A 19,601-nucleotide genomic window follows, 5' to 3' on the forward strand; every position below is an offset into this window, starting at 1 on the left:
TTTGCGTTGTTAGACTCAACCACTTATTTGAGTACAGCTTCAAACGATGAAAATAAGAAAAGGGAAAAATAAAAATAAAAAACTTTTTAGCAATAAATAGGGAAAATGTGAACACTATGAAATTAGCCTAAATACTAGCAGGTCAAAAGTTTAAGACCATACTGAAACGAAGCATTAATCGGTAAATACGTAACAAAATTTAGTCATTTGTGTTCAAGCATTAGCGTTATCAACATCTTCCACTGACATCTTCTGTGTTACATTGGGTAAAAACATGGAAAAGGCTAAAACGTTGACAGAGTTTGAACGTGGCAGAATTGTCGAGCTGCAAAAGCAAGACACCAGCCGATCGTCGAACCAGATTAAGGCCCTTACGGACGCAGAATGCAGCTCAAGAACAATAAGACGGCATCTACGAAAGAAAGGTTTTAAAAACCGTAAACGTTTTCAAAAGCCAAGCCTCCGTCCACACCACCAAACAGCTCCGTTAAACTTTGCTGAGAAGCGCCAAACATGGGACGTAGAAAAGTGGACGAAGGTTTTATTCTATGATGAGAAAAAATTTAATCTGGATGGTCCAAATGGCTTCCACGGTTACTGCCACGATATGGATATCCCACCGGAGACATTTTCTACACGACACAGTAGAGGAGGTTCCATCATGATCTGGGGTGCTTTCTCCTTCCATAGAACAATGGAGCATCAGGTTATACAGGGGCGTCAATCAGCAGCTGGCTATATTGGCATGTTGGAGAGAGCATGTTTACTAACTAAAGGCCCTCGCTTGTGTGGAAATGACTGGATCTTTCAGCAGGACAATGCTGCAATCCACAATTCCCGCAGGACAAAGGACTTTTTCATGGCGAATAACGTGATTATTTTGGACCATCTAGCGTGTTTGCCCGAACTGAGGCTAATTTAAAATGTTTGTGGGTGGATGGTGAGGGAGGTATATAGAAATGGACGTCAATTCCAAACAGTGCATGATCTTCGTGAAGCCATCTTCACCACTTGGAATAACATTCCAGTCAGCCTTCTGCAAACGCTTATATCGACCATGACAAAGCGAATATTTGCAGTTATTCGCAATGACAGCCGTGCAACTCACTACTGAGACCTCTTGTTAGGCATTTCCTGCCATGTTTAGGATTTCTTTTTGGTATGGTCGTAAACTTTTGACCAGCTAGTACTTAGGCTAATTTCATAGTGTTCACATTTTCCCTATTAAATGCTAACAAAGTTTGTTTTTTTTTCCTTTTCTTCCTTTTATCTTTCCTAGCTCTACTCAAATCAGTAGTTGAGTCTAAGAACGTAAAATGCGTATTTTTTCTATATGTTCATTGGCCTTAAGATTTTCGCCAGCAGTCTATCTGTAAACCCTAAGATGTTTAGTAAGATAAAAAATAAATACAAACGTATCCACAAGGGCATAATTGCTACAAAGAGTTGACGTGATATGTTAAACTATGTATAGTGTTTATCCAATTGTAATACACGAAATAACACCTTCCGATTCTTGGTCAACAAGGATCCTGTTTCATGGGGACTAAACGATAGTTCCTGGATAACAGTGAGACAAATTACCTATTCTATCTAAAAATAACTTAAGTTAATCTGCTAAACGACAGCATTTCCTTAAACATCAGATATAGAGTAAATGAAAATGTGTGATAATTTTATTTTTTTAACTTGCTTTAAATGAGCGCAGATAGCCGTTTAACAGAAGTAATATTTGTGTTGAGTAATAGTTTACCAGTTTTGTTTACCGTGCTTGCATTGTAATTAAACGAATTAAGCCAATGATTTTGTTTTATTTCTCAACCATATTATTTTCCACAGCTCTGAGGTGATGTGACTTCAGGTGTTAGCGTTTCGAGTCCCGGAAAAAACATTAATTCGGTTGGAAACGGGATTATTTAAACTTCACAAAAACAAGGATTTAAACCAGTCTGAATAACATACTACTAAAAGTGTTTGTTTTATCCAAGTGGGATTATTTTATATAGTTCTTCAAAAAGCAAAATATACGTAATTGAATAGTTTGGATATATAGAATTTTCATTAATCATTGATAAGTACGAGATACCTATATAGATCGGATCTAATTACTTAATGTAACTAAATTAATAGCTGGTATTAACAAGAGTATGCGATATAATAATTAGGACAGACAAGTATATGAAATGTGTTGTTTGTCGCATAAACTGAACAACTGTGTACACTTTGCTCAGAGGTTAGATGTCCATCAATACTCTCTCGATAACTCTCCTTGTCGCAGAGAAATTGTCATCTCTCGGATATTCTGCGTCCCCAGGGATACAACGAAAGGTTAAAATTTCGTCTTCTAAGTTAAGGTTCAACACAAGTTGGATTTCTGAATTGAAAACTTAAGTGATTCTTGAGTAGAATCATTATAGGTCAGATCACAATATTTAACGATACAATGAATCTTATGATAATACATCAAACTTTGTTTCCAAAAAGAAATCCTAACCAAAAGTAGAATGTATTAATATTGAACGATTCAAATATGAATATAAACATAGTTGTTTACTTCTGAGATGGCATTTAGTTAATAGTAATTATTATTATATAATTTAAGCATTTGCGTGTATATAACGTGTTTTATTTAACTAATGCTTAATTTTGTTTGGTGAAAAGGCCAAAAAGCTATATTTATATAGTGTATAAATGATATGTGTACTGTTTATAAAACGTAATATTAATTCAATCAAAACAATTCATCATGTGAAAATAATTATAAAACAGATAGCAAATCAAATGCATAAATAATGTCCATAATTCTAACCACTTTTGTTTTGGTAACCTGTTTAACACATGCAGGAAAAGTTTCAACTGTTTTATTTTTTTTACTATTTCACATGTGTATAAATTACCAATGACGATTAGTCCTAGCGTTCTACCTAGTTATTGTATGTATTACTTATAAGTGATAGTTAGTCCTAGCGTTCTAACTAGTTATCATATGTATTACTTACCAGTGATGGTTAGTTCTAGCGTTCTACTTAGTTATCGTATGTATTACTTACCAGTGATAGTTAGTCCTAGCGTTCTACCTAATTATCTTATGTATTACTTACCAGTGATAGTTAGTCCCAGCGTTCTATCTAGTTATCGTATGTATTACTTACCAGTGATAGTTAGTCCTAGCGTTCTAACTAGTTATCATATGTATTACTTACCAGTGATGGTTAGTCCTAGCGTTCTAACTAGTTATCATATGTATTACTTACCAGTGATGGTTAGTCCTAGCGTTGCGTCTTCTTTCTTTACCAACTCCACTTTTGAAATACCACGTTTCTTTTCTGGAATCATTCAAAAGGTTTAGGTTAATGGCGTCATTTTAATTTGGCCACTCTACTCTGATTTAAAATTATTTCGGTTGTTCATAAAGGAAGCCACATATTCTATCTTAAGAGAACCGTAAAAGAGGTGCCTTGTGTTCCACTAGAAAATTATGAAATAAAGAAATATTTAATACTAAGCAAACCTGTAAGCGAGACATAACCTAATAAAAATTTACATCTAATATTTAACAGACGTAGATGGTGGATAAAAACCAATCTTTCATGAAATGACTTTATTTTTATGAAGTACAATTATAATTTTATATATCACGACAACATTGAAATTTCAGGTTTGTAATATACTATTATGTAACTGAGTTTCATATAAATTAAAATTGCTTCTTCCTCTTACACACCCAAATCATGAAAGTACGAAAAAAATATGTTTTCAAATAATGTTGAACATTGTGAAGGAATACGTTATGTGTTGTCTGGAAATACAATTACCAAAAATTACACAGACTGATCTAACAATTATATCTAAAACCGATTACATCATTTTCATTTGCTAATATTATCTCATCAGTTTTCTAACACTGATTTTGATCATAATGATAAAAAAGCTGTTTTGTGATAAATCGAATACTCACCACCAGTAAAGTATAATGGTTTATCTGACTCCATCATATCTTGTGACGTATATTGACGTTCAGTGTTAGGGTCATTTTCACCTGGAAGATATGAACAATATAATTCTAAACAAAATATTTGTTTCTTAGACTAAACGGAGGCCCTGCATGGCCAGGTAATTAGGGCGCTCGACTCGTGATCTGAAGACCGCGGGTTCAAATCCCCGTTGTACCAAACATGCTCACTCTTTCAGCCAAATAGCTGGCGGTGATGACTAGCTGCCTTCCCATTAGTCTTACAGTGCTAAAGTTAGAACGTTTATCGCAAATAGCCCTCGTGTAGCTTTGCGCGAAATTCAAAACAAAACAAACCAAACCACAAACTTATACAATGTCCCCATGAGTTTCCAATGTTAAGCTAATTCTTTATTATGATAATATTAATAACAACAAACAGATGAAGACAAAACAAAGTTTGTGTAGTTCACTAAGAACCAAAGTTGTATGTCCACGTAACTACTTATCTATATAAATATAATAGTACTATGTGTTGTATGTTCATGTAACTACTAACCTATATAAATATAATAGTACTATGTGATTACTTTGCAGTATGTCATAGGATTTTCACCAAAGTTGATATGGAGGATCAGTAGGTCAATATGAAGGTACATACAAATGTTCAGTTTTGCAGCTTACTTTTTCTTGCACTTCTTACCTCTACTTGTCTCCCTGTTGAAGGATCTTCACCAAAGTTAGTATGGAGGTTCAGAAGGTCTATATGAAGGTACATACAAATGTTCAGTTTTGCAGCTTACTTTTTATTGCACTTCTTACCTCTACTTCTCTCCCTGTTGAAGGATCTTCACCAAAGTTGGTATGGAGGTTCAGTAGGTCTACATGAAGGTACATACAAATGTTCAGTTTTGCAGTTTACCTCTACTTGTCTCCCTGTTGAAGGATCTTCACCAAAGTTGGTATGGAGGTTCAGTAAGTCTATATGATGGTACATACAAATGTTCAGTTTTGCAGCTTACTTTTTCTTGCACGTCTTACCTCTACTTCTCTCCCTGTTGAAGGATCTTCACAAAAGTTGGTATGGAGGATCAGTAGGTCAATATGAAGGTACATACAAATGTACAGTTTTGCAGCTTACTTTTTCTTGCACTTCTTACCTCTACTTGTCTCCCTGTTGAAGGATCTTCACCAAAGTTGGTATGGAGGTTCAGTAGGTCTACATGAAGGTAAATACAAATGTTCAGTTTTGCAGCTTACTTTTTCTTGCACGTCTTACCTCTACTTCTCTCCCTGTTGAAGGATCTTCACCAAAGTTGGTATGGAGGTTCAGTAGGTTTATATGAAGGAACATACAAATGTTCAGTTTTGCAGCTTACTTTTTCTCGCACGTCTTAACTCTACTTCTCTCCCTGTTGAAGGATCTTCACCAAAGTTGGTATGGAGGATCAGTAGGTCCATATGAAGGTACATACAAATGTTCAGTTTTGCACCTCTCTTTTTCTTGCACTTCTTACCTCTATTTGTCTCCCTGTTGAAGGATCTTCACCAAAGTTGGTATGGAGGCTCAGTAGGTGTACATGAAGGTACATACAAATGTTCAGTTTTGCAGTTTACCTCTACTTGTCTCCCTGTTGAAGGATCTTCACCAAAGTTGGTATGGAGGTTCAGTAGGTCTATATGAAGGTACATACAAATGTTCAGTTTTGCAGCTTACTTTTTCTTGCACTTCTTACCTCTACTTGTCTCCCTGTTGAAGGATCTTCACCAAAGTTGGTATGGAGGTTCAAGTAGGTCTATATGAAGGTACATACAAATGTTCAGTTTTGCAGCTTACTTTTTCTTGCACTTCTTACCTCTACTTGTCTCCCTGTTGAAGGATCTTCACCAAAGTTGGTATGGAGGTTCAAGTAGGTCTATATGAAGGTACATACAAATGTTCAGTTTTGCAGCTTACTTTTTCTTGCACTTCTTACCTCTACTTGTCTCCCTGTTGAAGGATCTTCACCAAAGTTGGTATGGAGGTTCAGTAGGTGTACATAAAGGTACATACAAATGTTCAGTTTTGCAGTTTACCTCTACTTGTCTCCCTGTTGAAGGATCTTCACCAAAGTTGGTATGGAGGTTCAGTAAGTCTATATGAAGGTACATACAAATGTTCAGTTTTGCAGCTTACCTCTACTTGTCTCCCTGTTGAAGGATCTTCACCAAATCTGATATGAAGATTTGTTCATGGAGAGATGAATGAAAAAATATATAGTTTATATAGTGTAGTCTATATTATAGTCTGAAATTTTGTTATATACTGTGTAGTGTATTCTATCTTACAGTCTGAAAATGTTATGTTATATAGTGTGTAAAATGTATTCTATATTATAGTCTAGAAACTGTTATGTTATATAGTGTATAAAGTGTATTCTATCTTAGAGTCTGAAACTGTTATGTTATATAGTGTGCAAAGTGTATTCTAAATTATAATCTAAAAACTGTTATGTTATTCAGTGTATAAAGTGTATTATATCTTAGAGTGTGAAACTGTTTTTTTTATAGTACGGAATCTTCGTTCTGATTTAGATTGTGAAGAGCATGTTCTGTCTTAGTGTAGGAATAATATTAATATTAGTAACGTTCTCTTTTTAATATTAATGAAATTGCGCCCTTCTTTATATTCTAATAAACCGGTTCCTCTTTGAAAATCAAATAAAACCCTGTCATTATTGGAAGATATCATCGTATTAACTTATGTAGAGAACTTCTGTATATTTATCTGTATCATCGTATTAACTTATGTAAAGAACTTCTGTATATTTATCTGTTTCTTATTACATAAAATAATTTTTAATTTGGTTTTATTTTGTCGGACACTTACATTTCTTTACACTTTATTAACATATTATTTATATTTTCCCAGAAACGTTTCGATCTATTTACTATTGTATTACATATGGCAAAACATTATATTTGCTGGTGTTAGAGCAAAACCACATTGAGCCATGTGCTTCTGTCCACCGCGGGGAATTGACACCCGAGTTCCACCTGCATTGTAAGTCGGGGTAAGCTCACCACTAACCCATCGAGGGACCAGTAAAATGTTTAAAATGTAATAATTTTAAACAACTTTCAGGTATAGATAAACCTCGTGCCACCTATATACATCAAGAACTAAAGTCTGCTAATAAATTGTTCTGTATTGATTTAAATTGCGAAGAGTAACCACTGTTACCTAGCTACAGAAAACCCACAATGACATTGTTGTTAATCTTTGTTAACCTCAAGTTGACCTAAGAAGGTCGAAACGTTGTTTTCTGCTTTATTAGTAAAAGTGATAATACCCATACCAGCCGTCGTGAGACGCATTTTACTTCAAGTAGGTTTCTCGTCATCACGAATGTTGTTGTTATTGGTTTTTAGCACAAAACTACACAATGAGCTATCTGTGCTTATACTTAGTCCATCACGGTTATCTAAACCCAGTTTCTAGCAGTATAAATCCCCTGTGCCATGAGGTGGAATGTTAGATGGAAGATCTGTAGCCCAGTCACTGCCAAGATGACGACCGAATTGATTATTGCACTTTTAAAGATTTCTGAATACTTCTATTACATTGCCTAACAAACCACGACTTGGAAAGGGTCGAAACCCATACATTTTGTCGAATACCAAAACACAAACAGATTAGGAACTAGCGACAAAAACATTCAGAAACGACACCAAATCAACCGTTTAATTGGTTTTACTAGCTTCGTGTATGACATTTGACATAAACACATGACAACAATATATGCGACTAGCAACAGCCCGTATCATCTGTTTCCCATTTAAGATTGCGCCACGTGCATTCTAACATTCTATAGTTGAGCGAGTTTAAACGTGTTGCATTTTCTTATGACCTCTGACCAAAGGTCAAAGTTAAATGGCAACCGAAAGTTAGAGTGTTTGTAGTGATTCCTTAGGAGTAATGAGAAACACGTGTTTATAATATCTTGTATCGTGAGTGGGAAAATAGATACGTTAAGAGGTTCTATGCCTTTATCATTTTCTATGTGAGACGATCCGTGGAGGACTTGTACTAAGTGAACATCAGATGGGCAAACAGTTAAAACTATTAATTCTAACTCCAGCTATCTTTGTTATTCGTATCGTGTTGAACAAACATATGCATTTTTCTTCATTTATCATGAATACAAGTACAAGAAGAAAAGAAAAAATAACACATGGAAAAAGGAACACTTTAAGGTTACAACACCAGTGAGTGGTTATGAAACAGCGTTTTGTATTCTCATACTTGTAATCCAGAATTAAAGAATTTTCACAAGAACACTATAACAAGAACTACCTGCGCGTAGCTATTCCTAATTTTGAGGTAACAGAACAGAAGAAAGGAAACTATTCAGTAACATCCACCACCAACTCTTGGACTACTCTGTTTTGAACAAATAATGTGATCTATCTGTCACTTTACTATTGTACTCCCCAAAGTTTGTAGCGAAGTTTTTGTACCAACGGGACTCAAACTTTAAGCCCTCAGGTTCACAATAAACTTGTAGTTGAAACTTTTCATGGCTAAGTTGCATTGAACGAGCAGTTTCACCAGAAACAACCAGTGATGTGCACAGTGTGGGCTCAGATCCCTTCATTTCTACAACCAGTGATGTGCACGGTGGGGGCTCAGACCCCTTCATTCCTGCTATTATGTCCCAAAGTGCTCTCTTTTCTCAGTCACAAAAAGTGAGGCCCAGCATGGCTAGGTGGTTAAGGCACTCAACTCGTAATCTGAGGGTCACGGGTTCGAATCCCCGTCACACCAAAGATGCTCGTCCTTTCAGCCGTGTGGACGTTACAATGTGACGGTCAATTCCACTATTCGTTGGGTGGTGATGACTAGCTGCCTTCCCTCTAGTCTTACACTGCTAAATTAGGAACGGCTAGCACAGATAGCCCTCGAGTAGCTTTGTGCGAAATTCCAAAACAAACAAACAAACTAACTAAACGGCGCATTAGTGTTTATTAACAAATAAAATTATATCACAATTGTATTATTACTTCAGACAACTACAAGCACCTGTGTGTCATATTTAATAACTTGCAGTAAGCAAGGTGTGGAATCAGATGTTATGTTTCAGTAGTGTTTGACCACTTTTTCTTGTTTGGTTTGTTTTTCAGTTTCGCACAAACCTACACGAGGGCTATTTAGCAGTGTAAGACTAGAGAGAAGGCAGCTAGTCATCACCACCCACCGCCAACTCTTGGGCTACTCTTTTACCAATGAATAGTGGGATTGACCGTCACATTATAACGCCCCCCACGGCTGAAAGGGCGAGCATGTTTGGCGCGACCGGGATGCGAACCCGCGACCCTCAGATTACGAGTCGCACGCCTTAACACGCTTGGCTATGCCGGGCCCGCCGTTTAGTTTTAAATATTAAAACTGTTTATAAAACCAGCTGAATACATATAAAGTTTGTTTGCTTCTTATGGTCTTTCAACCATGTGTGAACCAAAGATACATTTGTCAATGAACCCCTTTAGTGTCCTCTGCATGGTATTGACAATTCCTCTTAACATTTTGTTAGAATTAAGCCTAATATGACAGACCACGAGTAAATAACCGTGTTGTGGAGTTCTTTTTAATTCATTTTTTTTCAAAACTTTTCTATCCGAATTTATAGTTCTCTTTTTCTTGTTCTTCTTATATTTTTACCAACATTTATTTCTCTATTTGGATACAGACTTTCCTTGCTGTTTGTCACAATTGTTTTTCTTTTTTGCATTCTACAAACCGAATTAAGCCTAACATTAAGCCTAATTAAACGTATTTCTTCCATCAGTACTTTATCAATAGCATATTGCCGTTAAAACGTGATATTCTGTTAAAGATGTTACAAACAGTACGAAAAATTTCTTTTGTATTTGTGATATTTTGTTTAATGGTGCTCTCATGAAGTAATATAGATTGAATTTTGATATTTCGTGCTGATAAATACTAAGGAATTTCGTTCATCAGATCAGGAGCGAAAACCATGAGTAACAATGTGTGTCAATGAATTTCCAGAATATTTCGATCAACCAATCACCTGTCTTGGTTCATAATCGTAATAATACAGTGTCTGACCACAGCATTACCCACAACACTACTGTACAAACGAGTAGTTGCCACCTGGAGACCTTTCTTTGTTCCATACTTTAAACGTGAAAAACAAACAAACTGGATTTAATAAAATGTAGAGTAGAATTATGTTATTGGAGAGAAATACAAGAGGCGCAAAAAAAATGTATAGACGTGAAGTTTAATAGTAGTAAATAGTTCGTTCCTACAATAGAACACTTTATATATGCGTATATAACATGGAAACAAGCTCTAATCTAGATGGTTGATAGGAGAATAATATTGTTTTTATACAAGCTATAAATCTAAATGGTTGATAGGAATATAATACCATTTTATAGAAGCTCTAGCTAACATGGTTGATAGGAATATGATACCATTTTACACACGCTCTAATCTACATACAATATAATACTTGCTTGAATGTAGCTCGAAACGTTAGCTGGACCACTTCCAGTTCTTGAGAACTGGGACTGTGTGAACTCGTACTTTCTACATGGTTTATCCTCTCCGATACACGTGCAGAGCACGTGACAATCAGTGATTCATTGATATTTGGCGTGGTAATTCAGAAATTGAGGATTTGTTGTAATTAAGAAACGTCACAACAAAATCGAAACACATTATAAATATCCTTGAAAATATTCGTAAAATGTGGAACAGTTACTAACAAGATATAGTCTAGATGCATGTGTTACTCACGAGATGTCGCCACTATGTCTTCAGGTTTCAGTTCGTAATAATCACCACTAATAGAACTTAATTAACTACTGAGAGGTAAATATTAATTAAAACTTTTATGTAATTGGTTTTATAGTTTATTAATTATATTGTAAAATCAAAGTAGTATATAAATTAAAGGCATATGTTTTTCGTTAGCTTATACATAAAACATATGTTTCAAAACTTCTACCATTGTATTCGTATATAAGTTATGAGAGAAATTTTCGTATTTTGCAGGATTCAGTTTAAAATTTCGATATAAAAACTGTGCAAGTCATATTTGAATGTTTCTATAGGTTTTAGTAACGTAAAAGTTTGCGTTGCTAAAACCTATAGATACATTCAAACTTAAGCTGTGTGTGAACAATTCGTTGAAGTTATGAGAGAATGTATTTATTCACACCAATCTTATGTTTGGTCCTTGTTCGTGTTCGGTTCTTAATATTGGTGCTGCCATCTACCGGATTATCAAGCTGCTAATCAGTTCACGATGTTCTGCTGTATATACAAGCTCTGAACAACTGTTGATAATGAGGAATATTCAACTAACACATTCTTAAGTTGTTGTTCTATCTAAATACGACAGAAGAAAGAGTTCCTCAACATAGACTATGTATAAACCGGCAGAAAAAGATCATCAGATCAAGCTGAGTAGGACCGTGTTTCTAGAACATATTAGTGTTATTCCATGGTGGCGTATCATACAACAAAAGGAACGACAAAAATTATCCGTTAGCGCACAAGTGGCTACATGTGTATCCATTTATTTGATTCCCAGCCTTTTGGGTTATACATGTGTTCATTAATTTAATGGTTAAAAAGTAGTTACGGTAAATTTGATACGGAAATATAGTATAATAAAACAACATTTTCGTAGATTCAGAAAACTAAAACAAGAACAAAAACCTTCAACACACAAGGGTCAGTGGGCGGAAAATTCTGATCAGGTTGTAAAAGGTTGGGCGTAGCTTTGTGAGAGATATATTTCTGATGTTGAACCCACAGAGCAGATGGGATACGCCATTTCTCTTATTTAACATTCATTTTCCAGCTTCAAATGAACTCATATGTTAAACATTATTAAAAAGGTGAATACATGTTTTCACAACCAGTTATCTGCTCGCATTATCCACTTATAAGAAACGTTTCGAGTTTTCTCCAGTCTTCACTCATATGAATAGGTATTTTTTTGTAGTTAAGCACAAAGCTAAGCATTGGACTATCTGTGGTCTGCCCACCACGGGTATGAAAATCCAGTTTTTGGTGTTGTAAGTACCCAGGCATCTAGGAGGAGGCGGCAGGTCATTGGCCTACTATCCACTTATATATAGGTACATTAATTAACATATATCTTAGATTTTGCATGAGTATAATACAAGTTTATTTTAAGCCTTGTATTAAAATACAAGTTTAAATTTTATCTTGGGTGTTAAGACTATTTAGTCAAATACATACGACGAAGAAAGAAGATCGAAATTTGAACTAGTTGATTTCAAATTGATTTATTATAACTAATATATAATTTCACATTGACATAAATCTAATGGAAGCCTAGCGCTTCGTCAGGGTTTTAAAGACGGGTCCAACGTGCTAGGGTTTAATCACGTATATTTGAACTTGTCTTTCTACCTCTGTGGATCAACTAGAATGTTATCAAATTTAACTGAATGTGGCCTACCAAACTTTGTTTTATTCTACGTGTTGTAATTACTATCATTAACAAATAGGGTACTTATAATTCTCACCTTTTTACTTGTATATATAATAAGTTGGGGTATTTTAATAAAGTTTCTGCCACTAGGTGAAACTTCGATATACTGTTACAAAAAAAAATAATAGTGTAAACAGCAGCGGCGGTGCTGCCATCTCCATTGAATATTAGTTAAAAGTTAAATTTTAATATAATAACAGTTTCAAGTAAATGTCAGAACTTTCATTAAAATACAAATGAAATTCAAGGTATTCTCACTGTCGGTAAAGGAAGGATATACAGATTACGTTCTGTTTGAATCAAACCCGTGGGAAACTTCAAACAAATCACGAAGCACTAAAACCGCTAGATAAAAGAGGGCCATAAAAAAAGTGAAACTTACAGAGTTAAGAAGTCTGTTGGAGAAACAACCTGAAAGTTTTGTTGGAAATTAATTACAGCATCAACATCGACCGGTATTATATAAAGTATAAGGTTTCTTATACTTTCTGTTTCTTCTTCTAAAGTAGTCATGTTGTTTATTTCGATAAGTCGCTTGTGAGTTACAGCATTCATCATTTCGACTCTCATTCAGCTGAATCATTACACCACTGTAGTAACTTGATTTATGTTAGTACTTTATTTTAGGTCCCCTGGTGGGTCATCGGTAAGTTTACAGACTCACAATGCTGAACTCCGGGCAGGTGTATGAGTCACCTTAATTTACTCTAGTCACTGTGTATTATAATCCTTTCTCCTCGGGCAGGAGTATGAGTCACCTTAATTTACTTCAGTCACTGTGTATTATAATCCTTTCCCCCGGGCAGGAGTATGAGTCACCTTAATTTACTTCAGTCACTGTGTATTATAATCCTTTCCCCCGGGCAGGAGTATGAGTCACCTTAATTTACTCTAGTCACTGTGTATTATAATCCTTTCTCCTCGGGCAGGAGTATGAGTCACCTTAATTTACTTCAGTCACTGTGTATTATAATCCTTTCTCCCCGGGCAGGTGTATGAGTCACCTTAATTTACTTCAGTCACTGTGTATTATAATCCTTTCTCCTCGGGCAGGAGTATGAGTCACCTTAATTTACTTCAGTCACTGTGTATTATAATCCTTTCCCCCGGGCAGGAGTATGAGTCACCTTAATTTACTTCAGTCACTGTGTATTATAATCCTTTCCCCCGGGCAGGAGTATGAGTCACCTTAATTTACTTCAGTCACTGTGTATTATAATCCTTTCCCCCGGGCAGGAGTATGAGTCACCTTAATTTACTTCAGTCACTGTGTATTATAATCCTTTCCCCCGGGCAGGAGTATGAGTCACCTTAATTTACTCTAGTCACTGTGTATTATAATCCTTTCTCCTCGGGCAGGAGTATGAGTCACCTTAATTTACTTCAGTCACTGTGTATTATAATCCTTTCTCCCCGGGCAGGTGTATGAGTCACCTTAATTTACTTCAGTCACTGTGTACTATAATCCTTTCTCCTCGGGCAGGAGTATGAGTCACCTTAATTTACTTCAGTCACTGTGTATTATAATCCTTTCCCCCGGGCAGGAGTATGAGTCACCTTAATTTACTTCAGTCACTGTGTATTATAATCCTTTCCCCCGGGCAGGAGTATGAGTCACCTTAATTTACTTCAGTCACTGTGTATTATAATCCTTTCTCCCCGGGCAGGTGTATGAGTCACCTGAATTTACTTCAGTCACTGTGTATTATAATCCTTTCCCCCGGGCAGGAGTATGAGTCACCTTAATTTACTTCAGTCACTGTGTATTATAATCCTTTTTCCCCGGGCAGGTGTATAAGTCACCTTAATTTACTTCAGTCACTGTGTATTATAATCCTTTCTCCCCGGGCAGGAGTATGAGTCACCTTAATTTACTTCAGTCACTGTGTATTATAATCCTTTCTCCCGGGCAGGTGTATGAGTCACCTTAATTTACTTCAGTCGCTGTGTATTATAATCCTTTCTCCCCGGGCAGGAGTATGAGTCACCTTAATTTACTTCAGTCGCTGTGTATTATAATCCTTTCCCCCGGGCAGGAGTATGAGTCACCTTAATTTACTTCAGTCACTGTGTATTATAATCCTTTCCCCCGGGCAGGAGTATGAGTCACCTTAATTTACTTCAGTCACTGTATTATAATCCTTTCTCCCCGGGCAGGAGTATGAGTCACCTTAATTTACTTCAGTCACTGTGTATTATAATCCTTTCTCCCCGGGCAGGTGTATGAGTCACCTTAATTTACTTCAGTCGCTGTGTATTATAATCCTTTCTCCCCGGGCAGGTGTATGAGTCACCTTAATTTACTTCAGTCGCTGTGTATTATAATCCTTTCCCCCGGGCAGGAGTATGAGTCACCTTAATTTACTTCAGTCACTGTGTATTATAATCCTTTCCCCCGGGCAGGAGTATGAGTCACCTTAATTTACTTCAGTCACTGTGTATTATAATCCTTTCTCCCCGGGCAGCTGTATAAGTCACCTTAATTTACTTCAGTCACTGTGTATTATAATCCTTTCCCCCGGGCAGGAGTATGAGTCACCTTAATTTACTTCAGTCACTGTGTATTATAATCCTTTCTCCCGGGCAGCTGTATAAGTCACCTTAATTTACTTCAGTCACTGTGTATTATAATCCTTTCCCCCGGGCAGGAGTATGAGTCACCTTAATTTACTTCAGTCACTGTGTATTATAATCCTTTCCCCCGGGCAGGAGTATGAGTCACCTTAATTTACTTCAGTCGCTGTGTATTATAATCCTTTCCCCCGGGCAGGAGTATGAGTCACCTTAATTTACTTCAGTCACTGTGTATTATAATCCTTTCCCCCGGGCAGGAGTATGAGTCACCTTAATTTACTTCAGTCACTGTGTATTATAATCCTTTCTCCCCGGGCAGCTGTATAAGTCACCTTAATTTACTTCAGTCACTGTGTATTATAATCCTTTCTCCCCGGGCAGCTGTATAAGTCACCTTAATTTACTTCAGTCACTGTGTATTATAATCCTTTCCCCCGGGCAGGAGTATGAGTCACCTTAATTTACCTCCGTCACTGTGTATTATAATCCTTTCCCCCGGGCAGGAGTATGAGTCACCTTAATTTACTTCAGTCACTGTATTATAATCCTTTCTCCCGGGCAGGAGTATGAGTCACCTTAATTTACTTCAGTCACTGTGTATTATAATCCTTTCTCCCCGGGCAGGTGTATGAGTCACCTTAATTTACTTCAGTCGCTGTGTATTATAATCCTTTTTCCCCGGGCAGGAGTATGAGTCACCTTAATTTACTTCAGTCTCTGTGTATTATAATCCTTTCTCCCCGGGCAGGTGTATGAGTCACCTTAATTTACTTCAGTCGCTGTGTATTATAATCCTTTCCCCAGGCAGGAGTATGAGTCACCTTAATTTACTTCAGTCACTGTGTATTATAATCCTTTCCCCCGGGCAGGAGTATGAGTCACCTTAATTTACTTCAGTCACTGTGTATTATAATCCTTTCTCCCCGGGCAGGTGTATGAGTCACCTTAATTTACTTCAGTCGCTGTGTATTATAATCCTTTCTCCCCGGGCAGGAGTATGAGTCACCTTAATTTACTTCAGTCACTGTGTATTATAATCCTTTCTCCCCGGGCAGGAGTATGAGTCACCTTAATTTACTTCAGTCGCTGTGTATTATAATCCTTTCCCCCGGGCAGGAGTATGAGTCACCTTAATTTACTTCAGTCACAGTGTATTATAATCCTTTCTCCCCGGGCAGGTGTATGAGTCACCTTAATTTACTTCAGTCACTGTGTATTATAATCCTTTCTCCCCGGGCAGGTGTATGAGTCACCTTAATTTACTTCAGTCGCTGTGTATTATAATCCTTTCTCCCCGGGCAGGTGTATGAGTTACCTTAATTTACTTCAGTCGCTGTGTATTATAATCCTTTCTCCCCGGGCAGGTGTATGAGTCACCTTAATTTACTTCAGTCACTGTGTATTATAATCCTCTCCCCCTGGCAGGAGTATGAGTCACCTTAATTTTCTTCAGTCACTGTGTATTATAATACTTTCCCCCGGGCACGAGTATGAGTCACCTTAATTTACTTCAGTCGCTGTGTATTATAATCCTTTCTCCCCGGGCAGGAGTATGAGTCACCTTAATTTACTCTAGTCACTGTATATTATAATCCTTTCTCCCCGGGCAGGTGTATGAGTCACCTTAATTTACTTCAGTCGCTGTGTATTATAATCCTTTCTCCCCGGGCAGGTGTATGAGTCACCTTAATTTACTTCAGTCACTGTATATTATAATCCTTTCTCCCCGGGCAGGAGTATGAGTCACCTTAATTTACTTCAGTCACTGTGTATTATAATCCTTTCTCCCCGGGCAGGAGTATGAGTCACCTTAATTTACTTCAGTCACTGTGTATTATAATCCTTTCTCCCCGGGCAGGTGTATGAGTCACCTTAATTTACTTCAGTCGCTGTGTATTATAATCCTTTCTCCCCAGGCAGGTGTATGAGTTACCTTAATTTACTTCAGTCGCTGTGTATTATAATCCTTTCTCCCCGGGCAGGAGTATGAGTCACCTTAATTTTCTTCAGTCACTGTGTATTATAATACTTTCCCCCGGGCACGAGTATGAGTCACCTTAATTTACTTCAGTCGCTGTGTATTATAATCCTTTCTCCCCGGGCAGGAGTATGAGTCACCTTAATTTACTCTAGTCACTGTGTATTATAATCCTTTCTCCCCGGGCAGGTGTATGAGTCACCTTAATTTACTTCAGTCACTGTATATTATAATCCTTTCTCCCCGGGCAGGTGTATGAGTCACCTTAATTTACCTCAGTCACTGTATTATAATCCTTTCTCCCCGGGCAGGTGTATGAGTCACCTTAATTTACTTCAGTCACTGTATATTATAATCCTTTCTCCCCGGGCAGGAGTATGAGTCACCTTAATTTACTTCAGTCACTGTATATTATAATCCTTTCTCCCGGGCAGGTGTATGAGTTACCTTAATTTACTTCAGTCGCTGTGTATTATAATCCTTTCTCCCCGGGCAGGAGTATGAGTCACCTTAATTTACTTCAGTCACTGTGTATTATAATCCTCTCCCCCGGGCAGGAGTATGAGTCACCTTAATTTACTTCAGTCACTGTGTATTATAATACTTTCCCCCGGGCACGAGTATGAGTCACCTTAATTTACTTCAGTCACTGTGTATTATAATCCTTTCTCCCCGGGCAGGAGTATGAGTCACCTTAATTTACCTCAGTCACTGTATTATAATCCTTTCTCCCCGGGCAGGTGTATGAGTCACCTTAATTTACTTCAGTCACTGTGTATTATAATCCTTTCCCCCGGGCAGGAGTATGAGTCACCTTAATTTACTTCAGTCACTGTGTATTATAATCCTTTCCCCCGGGCAGGAGTATGAGTCACCTTAATTTACTTCAGTCACTGTGTATTATAATCCTTTCCCCCGGGCAGGAGTATGAGTCACCTTAATTTACTTCAGTCACTGTGTATTATAATCCTTTCTCCCCGGGCAGGAGTATGAGTCACCTTAATTTACTTCAGTCACTGTGTATTATAATACTTTCCCCCGGGCACGAGTATGAGTCACCTTAATTTACTTCAGTCACTGTGTATTATAATCTTTTCTCCCCGGGCAGGAGTATGAGTCACCTTAATTTACCTCAGTCACTGTATTATAATCCTTTCTCCCCGGGCAGGTGTATGAGTCACCTTAATTTACCTCAGTCACTGTGTATTATAATCCTTTCTCCCCGGGCAGGTGTATGAGTCACCTTAATTTACCTCAGTCACTGTATTATAATCCTTTCCCCCGGGCAGGTGTATGAGTCACCTTAATTTACCTCAGTCACTGTGTATTATAATCCTTTCTCCCCGGGCAGGTGTATGAGTCACCTTAATTTACTTCAGTCACTGTATTATAATCCTTTCCCCCGGGCAGGTGTATGAGTCACCTTAATTTACCTCAGTCGCTGTGTATTATAATCCTTTCTCCCCGGGCAGGTGTATGAGTCACCTTAATTTACTTCAGTCACTGTGTTAGTATGACTCTTCCCCGTAATCTATTCATGTTATATTTGAAAAATGTTTTACCCATCAAATACGTGGCCAATACATTCAATACATTTACTACAGTACAGTAGTTTGTACATCTCTAGAGTATAACATTTTACATCGACAGTCAGATTAATTGTAGGAATAATCAATCAATGGCTTTAGATTAGCAAGAAAGAAAAATGATAGACTGTCGTACGTACGTTCAGAGTTTTGTGTAGGATGTAATAACTCAGATACATGTTTGATATACATTTTGCCAGAAACATTTAAACACGTGCATACACAGACGAGAGTCACTCGATAAACGAAGTGGAAACAACACTCACTCTCGTCTTTACCCACATCGCATTCAGCTTAAGTTTCAGATTTAATGCAGGACGTCAGAAGCCACACCCACTTTTCATCACTGATAGATCTAAAAGACAAACGGTCCAAGCAACACGTGAAGATTTAGCACGTGACTATAGTAAATGTGGCCAACTGAATTCTTGAAAATTATTCATCATTTTTATCATCAGTTATAAATGTTTACAATTATTTTTATATTTGTGACGTATAATTTGATTACTGTCACCACAATGACACTGAATCATTAGGCTTACGTTTATCACGTGTTGAAGATTTTTGACAAGTTGTTTTTGAATAATTAAACGCATCAGGACAATCTTCCGATTTGTCCTTCATCCGTTTTGTGGATCTTCCCTTTTTCTTCAATGAGTTTGTTTGTAGTTAAACACAAACCTGCACAATCCGCAGGCATACCGCTGTGCCAGTGAGGGTTCTTCAGTATGATAAACATCATTATTTTGCCCCTGAAGAAGAAAGGTCCACCTTTCGAAAGCGCTCGGGTTGTTGGGTTTTTATTCATTTCGAGACTTCTTTAACTTACGTGTTTTTCTTACATCATCAAAATATCATTATATATTACACTCCTATACGTCCAGTTTGAATAAACGTTTAAAACCCGTTAAACAAACAAACAAAATAAAAATCTGATATAGCATCAGTCCGCTCTCCATATACATAGGTGT

The 19,601-nt window shown here is 37.0% G+C and overlaps 1 protein-coding gene across 1 annotated transcript in view; it reads right to left on the bottom strand.

Moving 5' to 3' along the window:
• The window catches only part of LOC143256459 (glutamate receptor-interacting protein 1-like), a 111,994-nt gene that overhangs the window by 26,554 nt on the left and 65,839 nt on the right, over positions 1-19,601 (bottom strand). Inside the window, 2 exon segments of the mRNA XM_076513723.1 lie at positions 3,255-3,326; positions 3,959-4,039. Of these exon segments, the coding sequence (XP_076369838.1) occupies positions 3,255-3,326; positions 3,959-4,039 (153 nt within the window).

This window comes from Tachypleus tridentatus, chromosome 7 (assembly GCF_004210375.1).
Source record: "Tachypleus tridentatus isolate NWPU-2018 chromosome 7, ASM421037v1, whole genome shotgun sequence".
NCBI lineage: Eukaryota > Metazoa > Arthropoda > Merostomata > Xiphosura > Limulidae > Tachypleus > Tachypleus tridentatus.